The sequence below is a fragment of the Seriola dumerili genome, unplaced genomic scaffold (assembly GCF_002260705.1).
Source record: "Seriola dumerili isolate Sdu_G_001 unplaced genomic scaffold, Sdu_1.0 BDQW01000226.1, whole genome shotgun sequence".
Taxonomy (NCBI): Eukaryota; Metazoa; Chordata; class Actinopteri; order Carangiformes; family Carangidae; genus Seriola; species Seriola dumerili.
The window spans coordinates 162,857-178,211 of record NW_019174481.1 but is presented as its reverse complement, the minus strand read 5'-3'; the positions used below and the strand labels follow the sequence as shown (position 1 = coordinate 178,211).

General features: G+C 40.6%; 2 protein-coding genes across 3 annotated transcripts; one reads left to right on the top strand and one right to left on the bottom strand.

Moving 5' to 3' along the window:
• The first annotated feature begins 2,018 nt into the window (after positions 1 to 2,018).
• wdr48 (WD repeat domain 48) lies at positions 2,019 to 8,333 on the top strand. Of its 2 annotated transcripts, none has more exons than XM_022754872.1 (18): positions 2,019 to 2,066; positions 2,715 to 2,855; positions 2,984 to 3,059; positions 3,173 to 3,385; positions 3,551 to 3,639; positions 4,149 to 4,250; positions 4,383 to 4,607; positions 5,062 to 5,136; positions 5,430 to 5,532; positions 5,621 to 5,718; positions 5,887 to 5,994; positions 6,128 to 6,224; positions 6,331 to 6,426; positions 6,603 to 6,708; positions 6,891 to 6,978; positions 7,366 to 7,442; positions 7,636 to 7,828; positions 7,927 to 8,333. In XM_022754872.1, exons 1-18 carry the CDS (start codon positions 2,019 to 2,021, stop codon positions 8,020 to 8,022), a joined length of 2,031 nt encoding a protein of 676 aa, XP_022610593.1. In that variant the 3' UTR covers positions 8,023 to 8,333. The 2 variants fall into 2 exon arrangements, with proteins under 2 accessions (XP_022610593.1, XP_022610591.1); XM_022754870.1 differs by having other exon boundaries at positions 2,981 to 3,059.
• Positions 8,334 to 8,405: 72 nt separating this feature from the next.
• On the bottom strand, positions 8,406 to 14,582 carry LOC111228803 (Golgi reassembly-stacking protein 1-like). The gene is made up of 9 exons (XM_022754869.1): positions 14,445 to 14,582; positions 13,520 to 13,600; positions 13,147 to 13,350; positions 12,936 to 13,022; positions 12,712 to 12,842; positions 12,249 to 12,381; positions 11,550 to 11,658; positions 11,321 to 11,464; positions 8,406 to 11,176 (listed from the first exon to the last, which is right to left on the bottom strand). The coding sequence occupies exons 1-9, from the start codon at positions 14,505 to 14,507 to the stop codon at positions 10,689 to 10,691; spliced, it is 1,440 nt and encodes a 479-aa protein (XP_022610590.1). The 5' UTR covers positions 14,508 to 14,582; the 3' UTR covers positions 8,406 to 10,688.
• Between the last annotated feature and the right edge of the window lie 773 nt (positions 14,583 to 15,355).

Genomic DNA, 15,355 nt, shown 5'->3' with positions numbered 1-15,355 from the left:
GGGAGGGAGGGAGGATGCTGCTGGACCACAGAGGATTACCGCTCCTATAGGCGCACCATGTCACACTCAAATATGACACAGGGATGTAGTGAGAGAGCTGGCGGTTTTCCCACATCACCAAGTAGGAAAAAAATCAGTAAATGGGACACAGTGGAGGGGAAATGTCAACCTTATTTACAGAGTACACTGTGGGGGAAAGACATAGGCTGCTTTAATTTATCTAAACTGAATGTGGTAACATTATGTAACTTAATGTCAGCTTTGTATGAGTTTGTGAGGAGATGGTGGGGGTCTTTTAAACATATGCAAATTCCTTTAATGTTTGTTTTTATCGCAAGATTAATGTCGAATTTACACATTTAACTTAATATTGCAGTTCAGAGACAGGCGAGCATGTGCTGACCAACATCTACATCAGTTTATTTCACTGTCAGGCACATTAATCAATGAAATCACCTGCTGTGTGATCTAGAAATCAAACCCTGTTGCACTTGAATGAACCTTGAAACGGCCACGATTTAACACAAGCTGTCAGCATTTTCATTTTGTGTGTTTCCAATGGGTTTCCAATGAGGAGGTTTTAGATTACTTAGCTGTGTAGCATTTGCCTGCAGTGTTTACAGTGTTACACTGCGCCCTCCAGTGGCCACTAACAGCCTGTCTATCTATGTAGTTCAGGTCTAGGTCATTGTGGTTGCAAGTTGTGCTTTTATGACAAAGTTGCAAAATACCCAAGTCACCATTAGGGGCCTGGCATTCACTGAGAACACCGAAGTCATGCCCTGATTTTTACCAACCACCAACAGCATAAGGACGGCTTTAAAACAGCAAAGGCTTGATGGGAAATAAAATAAAATGCTTGATTTTGACTCATGACCTCAGTATTTCTAAAACCCTGGCTGGTCCTTGTTACAATGTCATGCAAATGTGTCTGTTCTGATAAGATTATTTATCAAGGTGGGTCAACATTTGTATTTCACATACTGTACATGTGGCTAATTAACTGTTGTGTAAAAGAGGAAAAGAAGACTGAGAATATATTTCCAAGCCATTCTATTTAAGGATTGCTTACCTGTGAGCATAGGCGGAGCGAGGGGGGCGGGTCTGAATCTTATATGAAGTTTATAATAACATTATTTATATTTATAACTTCAACTTGGTGTCATTTCCTCTCAGTCTGACTGGACTGGCAAATAATTGGAGCTCTATTAGTACTGTACTGGAGAAATAGCCTGTTTATGCCAAATTCATTCCCTACCTATGTCGTGTAAATTCAAAATAGTAACATCAGACAATTTTTGACTCTTTTTATGTGACAGTAGTGAAAATTAGCCATTGTCAAAATCTGTTGTGCTGTGGTTTCAGGCTGATGGAGACAAAGAACAATTAGATTCAAAATATGATGCAGGCTCAGGATGATTTTTTTATTGGCAACTATCATGTTTTTCCCAAATGGCTTGATGATACAGTAAATAAAAAAAATTACCCAGGGGAGCATATCCCCTGAATATTGACTTAAATTGGGGCTAAGCCCTGAATGTTTACAATGTCTGGCTCCGCCCCTGCCTGTGAGTGTGTGTCCAACCCTGCTTTGTCAGTTCAGGGGCATATTTAGAACTGACACTTTGAGGGCTTCTTTTTTAAAGATATCTGAGAGTATATTGATATATGTATGTTAGAAAAGGACTGTTATTTGATTTTATGGTTGAACATCATAGTAAACCCTATAGGGGCCCACATGCACACATTGCCTAATGGCAAATTCTGCCCCTGTGCCAATTTAAAGGATTATGTTAAAATACCTTCTCACAAACATTTTAGACATTTCTCAGGTTTCCCGGGGACCTGACAATGTTGAAATAGGATACCTGGAAAATGAACAAATCCTCAGGGAAAATGCCCTTCCTGCGGTGAAAGTGGAGGACAGTGCAAAACCACATTACCCATAAAGCTCAGGTGCATATGTTTTCTTTTCTTCCCGGATGTAGCATCACATGAATTGACTGTCAACATGCAAGATGGCCACGCATCACAGGCAAAATGCTGCTGGGCGGAGAAAAGTACAGGTAAATTATCAGAGTTGCATTGCTGCTAAGTGTTTGGCAACGGCTGTACGAAGGTCTTCAGCTTAAAATGGTGATTCGCGAACACTTTACGGACACCGAAAACCGCCCGAAAAAGATAGCGTTGCTGTTACGAGTCATGACTCAAGCCGGCTAACCTAGCTAGCTTGGCTTACGTTAGTTGTTAGCGTCTCTTGCTAACGCCAGCGTCGAAATGACTACATGCTTTAGTAAACAATTCTCACACGAGTTCGTGTAAAATACGTAATAAAATAACAACCAAGCTCGTCAGTCAGAACCATCGGTTAATGTGCTGTCTTACCAGCATTTTTGTGCTATTGCAGCGTTATCGGTAGCTACAGCTACACTGTATCTGGGCTCGGTCTAATTGCTGGGAATACGTACGTATCTCGGTGATTTTTGTCGTGCACCCTGCCATTATTCATTGTTATCAAATCAAACAACGTCATAAACACTTGATTTGTCCATTACTAAAATGATTTTATGGCGAATTCATTTGTGATATATATGTCATTTAACTCGGCTACACGTTTCATTAGCTAGCTCTGCAAGTGCAGGAAACTTAGCGTGTTGCGGCTTCGAAATGTGTACAAGGAAGTAGGTGTGCTCACTCCCTTCCCTGTATTTCAGGTGTCCTATGTCATTAGAGATGAGGTGGAGAAGTATAATCGAAATGGGGTGAATGCGCTCCAGCTAGACCCTGCTCTGAACCGGCTCTTCACTGCTGGGAGGGACTCTATCATCCGGATATGGAGTGTCTACCAGCACAAGGTAAAACTTATTTTTCTCCCGAGCTATATTGAAATGAAAGATTCATGTTACGATTAGCCATCTGTGTTATCACGTGATCTTATTCTAACGTGGAATTGGCAAAAAAATTTCCTCTTTCATTGTAGCAGGACCCGTACATTGCCTCGATGGAGCATCATACAGACTGGGTTAATGACATAGTTCTCTGTTGCAATGGAAAAACATGTGAGTCTGATTACTTACAGCTGTACTTGATTTGATATTCAGGCTTTGTGCAGTTTAGTTTCCGGCATTGTATCTTACATTGTGCTGTTCTCATGAATTTCCTCCATTTTCAGTGATATCTGCCTCATCGGATACGACAGTGAAAGTATGGAATGCACACAAAGGGTTCTGTATGTCGACGTTACGAACACACAAGGACTACGTGAAAGCTCTGGCCTACGCTAAGGACAAGGAGCTGGTGGCATCGGCAGGTCTGGACCGACAGATCTTTCTTTGGGACGTGAACACACTAACGGCACTCACTGCTTCCAACAACACTGTTACCAGTAAGTAGTGTTTGTTTCTGTGGGACAGCTGTGCCCATTTCTGACCCACATACCGTAGTTGTGATTGTTGTGCATTTGACATGAACTAGTTTTCTGTAATAGCTTATATTTTTTCAGTGGAAGAAATTCTATACCTGTGGACTTATTTTGTTTTGTTTGCAACAGCCTCTTCACTGAGTGGGAACAAGGACTCTATCTACAGTCTGGCTATGAACCAGATGGGCACAGTCATTGTATCTGGATCCACAGAAAAGGTCTGGATTCCCATCAGTGATTCACACATTGATAGTGCGATTAAACCTGATTAATGCAACACTCAGATTATTTCACGTCATGTTAACATCTCAACCAATGTTGTTTTTATCCAGTTTTAGTTTGCTGAAGGCAAAAACTCACAGATCAGAAGTAAATTACTCTTGAACTGCTGTTGAGTGTTAACATCTTAGTTTGATTCAAACTGGTTTTGGGGTTGTATGTGTGCATCAGAAAGGGTACAGGTTCACTGCTAGTGGAAAACAGTTTGGGTGTCACGGTGCTCTTTGAAATTCATCAGCATAAAAAATTGACGTATGTAACAAAGTGTGTCCACGATGTTGGAAAGTTGTTCCCTGTTGGCTACCACACATCATTAATGGTGTTATTTAAAAAATGATGCAAACTGTGGCACAGGAAATGAAACTTTACTTTGTGTATTTGACAGTGATCACGTGCCCGTCCTCTCCTTCTCTTTCTTCCTCTGCTTTCTTTCTTTTCTTCTCTTCAGGTTCTGAGAGTGTGGGATCCTCGAACATGTGCTAAACTGATGAAGCTAAAAGGTCACACAGACAACGTCAAGTCGTTGCTGTTGAATCGCGACGGCACTCAGGTGACTTAAGATGTTTGACATTAACAGTGGTTGGCGGCCATTTAACAGAATTTTCTGGATTTTAATCTGTGTCTTTCTGTTTCCCTCCCCACACACACACACACACACACACACACACACACACACACACAGTGCCTGTCGGGCAGTTCTGACGGGACTATTCGCCTGTGGTCGCTCGGACAGCAGAGGTGTATCGCCACCTACCGGGTGCATGATGAAGGGGTGTGGGCCCTGCAGGTCAATGAGGCCTTCACACACGTCTACTCTGGGGGCAGGGACAAAAAGATCTACTGCACTGACCTGCGTAACCCAGACATCCGTGTGCTCATCTGTGAGGAAAAGGCCCCGGTGCTCAAAGTAAGAAATTACTTCTGGGATTTTTCATAACTTTTTAATTTAAAATGTTTACTCACAAGCAGTACAGGTTTGTATGCTGACACTGCCTTCAGCTGGTGTCTGTAGAGTACATGTAAATACTGAGTCTGATAGTTTGTGTTTAATCTTTTATTCATTTTACCTGAGTTTTGAGTTTCTATTTCATGCATAGTGCGATACATGTTACTTGTTCTCAGTCTTAACTTGGAAAAAAAACCCTCAACGGCTTGTCACTGTGCAGACATTAATGTCACATGCATGAGTTGTTTGTGTTTTTTCTTCGAAGCTTGTCTTATCTCTGCTTTGGGGGTAATGACAGCACTGATTTTAATGAAATCAAAATAATAACCCTGTTATTGTCCTTGGTCATTCTTGTGCTCGGAAGTTTCCATTTGGAGTCATTCAGTCCTTTTTGCCGTCTTTCTCTTTTGCTCAGATGGAACTGGACAGATCTGCTGACCCACCTCCAGCAATCTGGGTCTCCACCACCAAGTCATCCGTTAATAAATGGGTAAGCATGCGTGACACCTCTGAGATCACTGGGCGACTGTCAACGTAATGACTGAAATTCAGTGCAGATACAGACTTGTGCATGTGGCAACGCCTGATCCTCTTTGGTTGAATCCCTCCTCTAATGTCTGTAGAAATTTAAAAACAGGCTTTGTGATGGAGTGGGTGATACAAGATAATAATAAAGATAATTGCATTACATTAATCACAGCTGTTGCTGCAAGGAGAAGTGGGGAAGTGATTATTAAAATCCAGGACAATCTCTAATGATTATAATGTGTATGTTTTGTGCAGTCTCTAAAGGGAATGCACAACTTCAGATCATCAGGGGAGTACGACAACGACTGCACCACCCCTCTGACACCACTGTGTACTCAGCCAGAGCAAGTCATCAAAGGTAAACTTGTGCTTTGTTTTTACAGCGCTCTCCAAGTCATTCATTCTGGTGTCTCTTTTTTCAATAAAGCTCTCTGTTGTGTTGGCAGGAGGTGCCAGTATTATCCAGTGCCACATTCTGAATGACAAGAGACACATACTCACCAAAGATACCAACAACAACGTGGCTTTCTGGGATGTCCTAAAGGTAAATCTATCCCATAGTTAAGTTGTTATTTCGGAGTGTGTCTGTCAAATTATGTTTGAACAAATCACAGGCTGCTGGGACTTGGACGGTTGTGGTTAATTACCCTAATGAGCCTTGTGTAAACACTCCTGATGATATCTGTGGTTTTAATTATTATTTTACCTTTAGGCTTGCAAGGGTGAAGACTTGGGGAAAGTGGAGTTTGATGAAGAGATCAAGAAGCGCTTCAAGATGGTCTATGTGCCAAATTGGTTCTCTGTTGATCTGAAAACTGGGGTGAGTACCAAACCTGGTAATACCAGAAGTTTGAATCCGTCTAGCAGTTGTGACTTTTTCTTAGAACCCCTCTCCAAGTCTGGTTTAGTCGTCTTATAGTTGTGTTATGCTTCTCCTTTTTTTCGGTGAATAGATGCTCACTATCACACTGGATGAGAGCGACTGCTTCGCCGCCTGGGTGTCCGCAAAGGACGCAGGGTTTTCGAGCTCTGATGGATCCGACCCAAAGTGTAAGATATCTCACCTATTCATATTTTATATACAATTACATATTAAATAATGCAGAGTTGAGTCTGTAACTTAATATTGCATGACTTTGACCTTTGGTCTTTGCAGTGAACCTGGGCGGACTGCTGCTGCAGGCTCTGCTGGAGTTCTGGCCCAGAACTCGCATCAACCCCATGGATGAGGAAGAGAACGAGGTGAACCACGGTAAGGAGACGGTCTGATGCTTGACGATCCCTCTATTCGATGTGTGTGTGTGTGTGTGTGTGTGTGTTTGTGTTTTCATGGCTGCACACTCTTATCCTACTGTTGTCAGTGAGCGCTGGTTGTCCGAGGCGTCTTTCAGCCTTTCTTACAGCAGGATTGTGTTCTTGTGTCCACAGTGAACGGAGAGCAGGAGAACAGGGTCCAGAAGGGAAATGGATATTTCCAGGTGCCACCACACACGCCAGTCATCTTTGGGGAAGCAGGAGGCAGAACTCTATTTAGGTATTTATTTCTCTAGCAAATTAAATTGATGTAAATTGAGAGCTCTGCCATGGGCTTTGTTATGTAATCTTGTCTCATCACTCTATATTTGTTAAATTGATTTGTCATGTCATATACAAATGTTGGTAGTTGACTGACTGCAGCTCCTAATTGCATTTGATGTCTTGTGTTATGTGCTTCAGGTTGCTATGTAGAGATTCAGGCGGGGAGACTGAATCCATGCTGCTGAATGAGACGGTTCCACAGTGGGTTATTGATATAACTGTAGATGTGAGTATGATGGTCTGTCTTCTTACAGAAACTGTCTTCAGAGTAACGGAGCAGGTGTTTTTTCTCTATTCTCAAAAACTTCATTTCATATCATTTTATTCTTGGAAGTGTGGGGCGGTTCTCTGTGTTATGTAAAAACATGCAAGAAGAATCGTGAGTTTAGTTTTGAGATTTAAAAAGTGACTGTGTCTTCAGTTCAGATAGTTCAGCTTTATGTCTTGAGGGAAACACATAATGGTGTTTACTAGTTTCAAGATTGAGAATCTGAAATGTAGACGTGCAGGGCAGCTGTTTTCACAGTAGGAAGCTCCTGTTTTCTATGACCTTTCATGTATTCCTGCCATGTTTTAATAACCATACTGTGTTATCCTCCTTCTTCTTTTGCAGAAAAATATGCCCAAGTTCAACAAAATCCCGTTCTACCTCCAGCCCCATTCCTCCTCTGGTGCAAAAACTCTGAAGAAGTGAGTTTTTTCCTCAATTTTTCTTGTGGGATTTGTTAAAATAAAACAAAAAACATGTATTTCCCTTGTTAATATGTAAAACACTGAGCAGAAAGTCAGCTCATGTATACAGACTTCAGTGCTGCAGGTCTTCAGTGAGTTACAGCATGCCTGCTGAGAGCTGATTTTTTTTTACCTGCTGTGCATTCTGCAGGGACCGTCTCTCAGCCAGTGACATGCTCCAGGTGAGGAAGGTGATGGAGCACGTTTACGAGAAGATCATCAACCTGGACAACGAGTCGCAGACCACCAGCTCCACGGCCAACGATAAACCCGGGGAGCAGGAGAAGGAGGAGGACATGGCCATGCTAGCCGAGGAGAAGATTGAGCTAATGTGTCAAGACCAGGTGGGCGCAGTCTTTCCAATACATCTGGACACGAGTACACCCTCAACTGTAGTTCGTTTTATTAACCTTTTATGTATTTTTTTTTATCTCTGAACCAGGTTCTGGATCCCAACATGGACCTGCGAACAGTTAAACATTTTATCTGGAAGAGCGGAGGGGACTTGACGCTTCACTATAGGCAGAAGTCCACGTGAAAGTCATAATTTTTAAAACAAGAACTCTTTGTCATTTGCCAATCACCACCCACCTCTGACATGTAGTACCCTAAACCCCATTGTGTGGTCAAGAGTCGCGGTATCAATGAGAATCCAGTAAAAATTTGTGAGGACGTGGCTCGTGGTGTATCATAGGGAACTGACCAGTACAGGCCGGAGCAGTCAACAGACACCTGGGAGATAAATGGTCCATATTGTTTCTTTTTTTACAGTTTGAAGAATGGACTCCAACATTTTCTCCAGCACACACCGACTTTGTTTTTTGTTTTTTGTTTTTTTTTTGTTTTTTTTTTTCTACATCTTTGACTGCTATGTTTTTTTCTTTCCTCCTGACTGGCATTTTATTTTGAAGCGACCATGCTTGTGTCTGAGTGAGTGTGTGTGAGTGTGTGAGTGTGTGTGAGTGTGTATGTATATATATACACATGGATGTAGTAGACTGTTCTAGTACATTCCAGAAACTGTCCTTGTTCTACAAACACTCCACACCCGTCTCAGCAGTATCACCAGTTTAGGAGTACGGTTGGTCTCTGTGTAGCATCACAGTTCCTCAAAGCGATCCTAACCTGTTCTGTTGTCAACGTCGTCCATCTTAACCTGAACTTAACCTCGGCTTAGACGTCTAATCATTGAACTTCATTGACAGAAGCGCTTGTCTTTGTCTCCTCTGTTTAGCTGTGCTGTTCTCAATGGACTGAATGTTCTTTTCTTTTTTTCTTTTTTTTCTTTTTTTGTAAATATATGTACAACATTTTTGACTGATTATTATTTTTTTGGTTTTGCAGCAGTTTTATTTTGTTGTTGTACAGTTTACTTAAAAACCAAGTTATTTTTCCAAATCCCTAGAGCACATTCGTGGTCATGAAGGTAATTTGACTTGGATGTTTAAAAATTGCATTTGTTGTATTCACTACAACCCAGAGATTGCAGTTTACTCTGAAGAATGTCAGTAGTCGTCCAAGTCATTGGGGAAATTATATATAAGGTATATATCTTTAACAATAACTCGTGCTTACTTGCTCTGTGCTTGGCTCATGAGCAGTGACTTTGCTGACAGTGAGGGCTGTTCCTAATGTATATTTCGTTTAGATTCAATAGGAGTTCAATGAAACATAAATATAACTTGAAGGGGAATCTCATCCAAGAGAATATATGAACATTCAACCACTGTGGGAAATTCACCAAAGTGAAATAAACACTAATACCCATTTTCTCTCTTAGTGTGTCACCAAGCAGAACAACGAATCCTTTCATTGTAAATGTTCTGGAGTTCATTTTTGCCATGAGGAGTGTGTGTAACGCTGCAGTGGGAACGCATCAAGCGAGCTGTAATTGGCCAAAAACAGATTGGGTACCGTAATTAGGCCATAACACTGCAATATCCCTGTTGTAATAATTTGTGAAATATGTATATTTTAGGCATTCAGAGAAATAAATTGGAATGGTTTAACACTGAGATTTATGGGAATTATAGATGGATGTTTCTTGAGTTGTAATGTGTGAAATAAGACAAAACAAGGGACAATTTTTTTTTTCTTTTTTTAAGTCAAGTGATACGATTGTTTAACCATCAAAGATTCACCCATTTCACATTCATCAAAAGACTCTGCACTCATTCCTAATAAAACATACGATTCATTGATAAAATATCTGCAAAAATACTTTTCATTATTTTACACACTAACACCTACGTCGACAGTGAAAAACATTAAGTAGCCCCCTAGAAAAACAAAACTATGAATCAGCAGTATTACTGTTACCAGACGTATTACATATATGAAAAGGCTTGTCATCTATTGGATTTACATTACAAATGCATTGCCCGTAAGGTCACAAGCAGTTCTCGTCTACGGTTGCATAGATTACAAGGTGAAAATAATATAAAATGAAACATGGGGACATAATTCCAGTTTACCAGGGATTTAAATGGCTTTCAAATTGATCACAGACTGCAATAAATTAAACTGACGACAGATGTGCTGTAAAAACATGTAGTGACTGATTTAACTTAATGCAAGTGGACAAATATTTCCCTCATCCCACAACAAAACATTTTAAAGCCCAATAAATGTAAATGTCCCTCTTATACTTGAGCTTAAAAGCTCTTACTTGTGAAATCATGTGGATGATGCTTCTTCAACAGATAAAAAAACTGCACCATCAGACTGTTACAATTCTAAAATGCCTTAGCTTTAAAAACTTTGATAGTGTTACAGATGTTGAGGTGCAGCTGGTCTTTGCTGTAGTAAATGCATGACGTGTGTTTTTCACATACTAAGTGTTTATCTTTGGAAGTATTCAAGTAGTCGTCACATTAGTGTACCAGAAATAAAGTCTCGTCACCCGTATAATCTTAATTTTGACCAGACAAGGAAAAAATGTGTCGAAACATTTCATCCTTTTTGGCTGTAACTTAAAATTCTCACATATAAAACATGTAGGATATTCCTACAGTGCCTCAAAGTATTTTCTACTTATATGTTAATGCTGCAGCTGGTTTCTGTAGTGTAACTAAGACTATCAGCTTTTCCTTGGTCTGTCCTGTATTTCCTCTAAAGTGTTTAAAAATGTTTAAAAAACATTTAAAAAGTGATCGTCGAGCTAACTTTGCGTTTTTTGTACTTTGTGTTCAGCCTGACACAAGCTTAATCCAGATGTGGTTCCTCTGGCTCCTCGTCATCGTGCTCATGGCTGCACTGCTGCGCAGGAGCCACATCCAGAGGCTCTGCAGACTCCTCCTCCGACCCTGTCGGATCCTCGACAGCCTGAGCGGGAGAGTCGTCTGCCGTCGACTCGTCAGCAGCCGAGGCCTGGAGGACATCGATAGGAGATGGGCAGGGAGGGTCTTCGGCCGGGACAGAGGGCTCAGCAGGAGGGTCAGGGGAGTCTACAGGGAGAGACAAATCACCCATAGGTGGACTTGGGCTCTCGCTAGACTCCATGAGAAAGCTTTGTAGGTCCGTGGACTCTGTGGGCAGATGATACGGTTCAGCTGGTGGGAAGCCTGAATCAGACAAAATGTCAGTGGAAGCGAGAGCAGAGGCGAGGTCCGTGGCCACCTGGGAGCTCAGCTCTTGTGACTCAGTCTGGTCATCAGCCGATGATGAGAGCAGTACACTGTCCTCCAGCTCCTCTGTACGACCAGAGATCAAATATAGTGGAGATTAACATAAAAAGTGGCTGATAAAACTGCAATAATACGTGATAAATTTCTCCTCCAACTTAATTCCTTTTGCCAAATCTATACATGGCACGAACTGCTGCTGTGTTAACTCACCAACACCAGAGATTTCACCGTCCTTCTCCTCGTGCATAGCCAGTGAAGTGTTGGTCATGTCGATGGACGACATGGACAGATCCAGCCTGTCCACCAGATCTGCAGCATCAGGGTTCATCACTGCCACTTCAGAGTCTGAGAAACCTGGAAAAACAAACACAAGACAGCTGCTGATAAGATTTTCATAGACACACAGACGACAGCCAGATATTGTCCTTAAACAACTGACCAGGGTCCATGACTCTCTGGATGGGTGGAGGTAGAGAAGCGTCCTGGAGGGTGACCTGCTCCAGGTCCAGTACATCTTCAGTTTGGCTTGAAGGAGCCATTAGAGGCGCCTGGAAACAAACAGAGGTCAGCTGCTAAGAGTTTGATCTCATGGGACATTATCATAAAATCAATATGGCCGTTAAAAGAAACACAAACACAGATTAATGACTATTGTTGTCTTATCTCTGAATTCAATTCATTCCATTGAATCTGCAAAGAGTTGTATCAGCACTGAAACAAACAATGGAAATGAATTGGACAATTAGCCAAATAATAAATTAGTTGCTTGACAGAATTAATTGAAAACTGTTTCAGTAACTCATTTAATTTAGTGAAGTCATTTAGTCATCTAGAATTTTTTTTAAAAGATTGTTTTTTGGGGCATTTTTTGCCTTTATTTCAATAGTGACAATGAGAGAGAGGAAATGACATGCAGCAAAGAGCCATCCGGGCTGCCGCAGTCAGGACCAAGCCTTCATGGCACATCCTCTACACAGTGAGCCACCAGGGCGCCCCGATATCTATGTAGACTTTCTTTCATCAAAACGAACCACTCTCAAGATTTGGGACATTTTTTAGTTACTGAGTTTATTGACTAAATAATAAAAAATAGATAATTCAAATTAATCATTAATTGCAGCACTAATTTAACATTTACCTCTGTGAATCCATGTGTGGGCAGTGTTGGAGAGGGTTTCTCCTCAGGAACAGGGGTGGGAGGCTTTGGAGTTGATATATTAGGATTTGCAGGGATTCGGTGCAGGTATCCGTAACCAATGCCACAGCCCAAACTAGGAGGAGACATTTTATATTATTTCATATGATAATATCACTATTAAAGAGTGAACACATATAAAATCATGCAGTATAAATAACCGTTAACCGCCTTAATGTAAATCAATGGCCAACTGATTTTGTTTACCTTTACAATGACTGATTTCTTTAAATAAACTGAAAACAATAGGAGGCGAATTTACTTTAAAACACAAGAATGAAAGTGGGTGCACTTTTCTCTTTATTTAGCATCTAAACAATGGAAGTTGTGAATGTTATCTCAGTCAGTCAAAACACTCCTTAGTCAAAAAGATGAATTTATTCAAGGTGAATTTTTTGTCGCATACCTGCCCTCTCCTCCCCACGCTCCATTTGGTGTCACCACCACCTCCCTGCAGCCATCTGTTTGTGTGTTGTACACCAGCAGCTTCAGCGGCTTCCCTTCGTGGACCTCGATCAGTGAGAAGAAGTCTTCCGACTGTAAATCAGAAACTCTGAATTAACTACAACTCGTCCCTGAAAGTATATTAGAACCTAACACAGTGATGCATGAGATTAAAATGAGCCTTACATCTTGCAACACCTGATCTGCTCCAACAATGTAGTCACTGTGTGGCTGAAGTCCGGCCAGCGCAGCAGGTGAACTCGCCTCCACATCCTAGGGGAAAAGAAACCTCAGTTACAGAGCAAACAAAATATGAAGCTACTGTATAATGAGTCCATGGGTGAGGAGGTTCAGGTCAGAGTCAGTTCAGTGGGTTTTCCTGGATGAAGCAGCTCACCAGGACGTGCCAGACGTTCTCACTGGCTCCTTGGTAGCTGCAGAAGCGAACACTGGCACCCAGCAGGCCCTGTCCTCCCCACATGTTACTCGGCACCACCTCCAGCTCACGAACCCTTGTGCTTTTCGTGCTGTAAACCTCCATTTTCACTGCCCTCTCCATGTTGGCCTTCAGGAGCTCCTTCAGCAGCTCATTTTCCTCATTCTGGCGCACAATAATGACAGGGGTCAAAAGTCAAATGAGTTATTACACAGCAGGAGATAAGCTTCTGTTTTAAATGTTCCTGTATGTCTGTACACCTTTTATTCATGACCATCTTGCGCTCAGTGACAAGCAGATTCAGAGCTTATTATCTGATAATCAACAAACTTACAAGTCTTTTATTGTCCAAAGACAGAATGAAGTCAAAGAAGGGCTGCAGTCCGGCCTGTTCTGCAGGGGAATTTGGCTGCACCTGTCAAAACAGACACAAGCGTTTTCATATTATTCAATTTAAATATTATTTGGGAAATACATTTTCAAAATATTAAAATCAGTAAACAGCAAGTATATTTTTAACTCTTTAACTTAGTACACGACTACACTCTAAAAGCAACTAGGGATAATTTAAGGTATGAATATATTTTGTTAAACATTCAAATAATCATTTAGTTTCCCAGGGACCAAGAACTTCACATTGCTTGTTTTGACCGACCAGCGGTTAAAAAACGTTCAATTTACAATATTAAACAGAGAAAAGTAGAAAATATTCCCATTTGAGAAGCTAGAACCAAGAAATTTTAGGCAATTTCGCAGGATCGCTCCCGATGTATCGATCGATTTATCAGTTAGTCTACTAATCATTTCAGGACTACAGAAACGTCAAAGTACAATGGTTCTATTTCCTTGATACATCGTGAAAAGGTAAGGCAATTAATTAGAGGCCAGTAAATTTACTCTTCTGTAATTGATTCGCCAAAGCCTTAGCTACAGGCATTCATCTTGTATTTAACGTCTTTCATTAAAAAACAAAACAAAAACGGACTCTATCAACGGAATCGGGACTGATGGAAGACTTTCTTTAAGACAAGTTAAACGGTATTCAAGTTTATTTCTTAAAACATAAAATAACCCAGTAGACTTTTCTGTTGCATAATAGTGTCCACTTGGAGTCACAGGTAAGCAGTACCACCACGTCAGGTTTTACCGGTATGTCTCCCGCAGCTAGCTATCTGTTAGCATACAGTAACGTCTCATGATAAGCTGCTGTACAAGCTGCTCCAAACTCAAAAAGGAAGCGGAATCATTTAAGATCTTACGCCGTGCACATGGTATCCATACGTTCCTCCCTCTGACACTTCTGAACTCTGCGATAGCCCCATTTCCTTCAGTAACTTTAAAATATGAATATTATAAGAAAATAAGAAGAGGGTGAGAATTATCACGGATGACACTTCGCGGCCATCTTGTTTGCAGTCAAAAATAATCGAACGCTGCTGCTATCGAGCATACGCGCGTGCTCGTATGCAGAGAACGCGGAGCAAGTATAAGCACGTGGTGACCCATAATCATGATAAATATTTAATTTTTAGAACCTTTCTTCAATGAATTCCCTCATTCAAGTTGTTTATATTTGATCTTGAACATTGCTTTGAGTCACTTAATTTTGTAACAACCAAGAAGTCCGTGTCAACAGTCGATATCTATTCTGAAATGTCAAGAAGTCTGTCACTTAAAATACGTATTTGTTGTAGTATTTGTTCCTATTTAGAATTATTTTTTATCTTTTTTTTTGTCAAAATTGTATATGTTTCTTTTATTTAAGAACTGATATGTCCGATTGTTTCTACTGTTCCCAATAAAAAATAAAAAATAAATTAGAAACAAAATACAACGAAATATGAAACAATGTCGTATTCTTGCAATAATTAACAATAATATATTGAACTTTTTTAAAAAAAAATTTCAATAATACGGCATCCATGAAAAGTTACGCTTAGAAAATACACTATAATATGATATTTTTATGCCTTACCATACTAAGGCGTTTTATGCTTTACTATACGAGAGCGTTTTTATGCCTTACTATACTATGACTTTTTATGACTTTTTATGCCTTACTATACTATGACTTTTTATGCCTTAATATACTATGACGTTTTGATAACTTTTTTTGCCTCACTACAATGTGACATTGTTATGCCTTACTATACTATGACGTTTTTGACTT

What these genes read in the sequence shown, in the direction of transcription:
- wdr48 (XM_022754870.1), top strand. Translation starts at nt 2,019, where the DNA reads ATGGCCACGCATCACAGGCAAAATGCTGCTGGGCGGAGAAAAGTACAG. An exon ending in TTCCAACAACACTGTTACCA is followed by an intron (nt 3,386 to 3,550) that starts GTAAGTAGTGTT and finishes TGTTTGCAACAG; the next exon opens with CCTCTTCACTGAGTGGGAAC. An exon ending in AGCTAATGTGTCAAGACCAG is followed by an intron (nt 7,829 to 7,926) that starts GTGGGCGCAGTC and finishes TCTCTGAACCAG; the next exon opens with GTTCTGGATCCCAACATGGA.
- LOC111228803 (XM_022754869.1), bottom strand. Translation starts at nt 14,507, where the DNA reads ATGGGGCTATCGCAGAGTTCAGAAGTGTCAGAGGGAGGAACGTATGGA. An exon ending in CTTTGGACAATAAAAGACTT is followed by an intron (nt 13,351 to 13,519) that starts GTAAGTTTGTTG and finishes ATTGTGCGCCAG; the next exon opens with AATGAGGAAAATGAGCTGCT. An exon ending in CCAGAGAGTCATGGACCCTG is followed by an intron (nt 11,465 to 11,549) that starts GTCAGTTGTTTA and finishes TTGTTTTTCCAG; the next exon opens with GTTTCTCAGACTCTGAAGTG.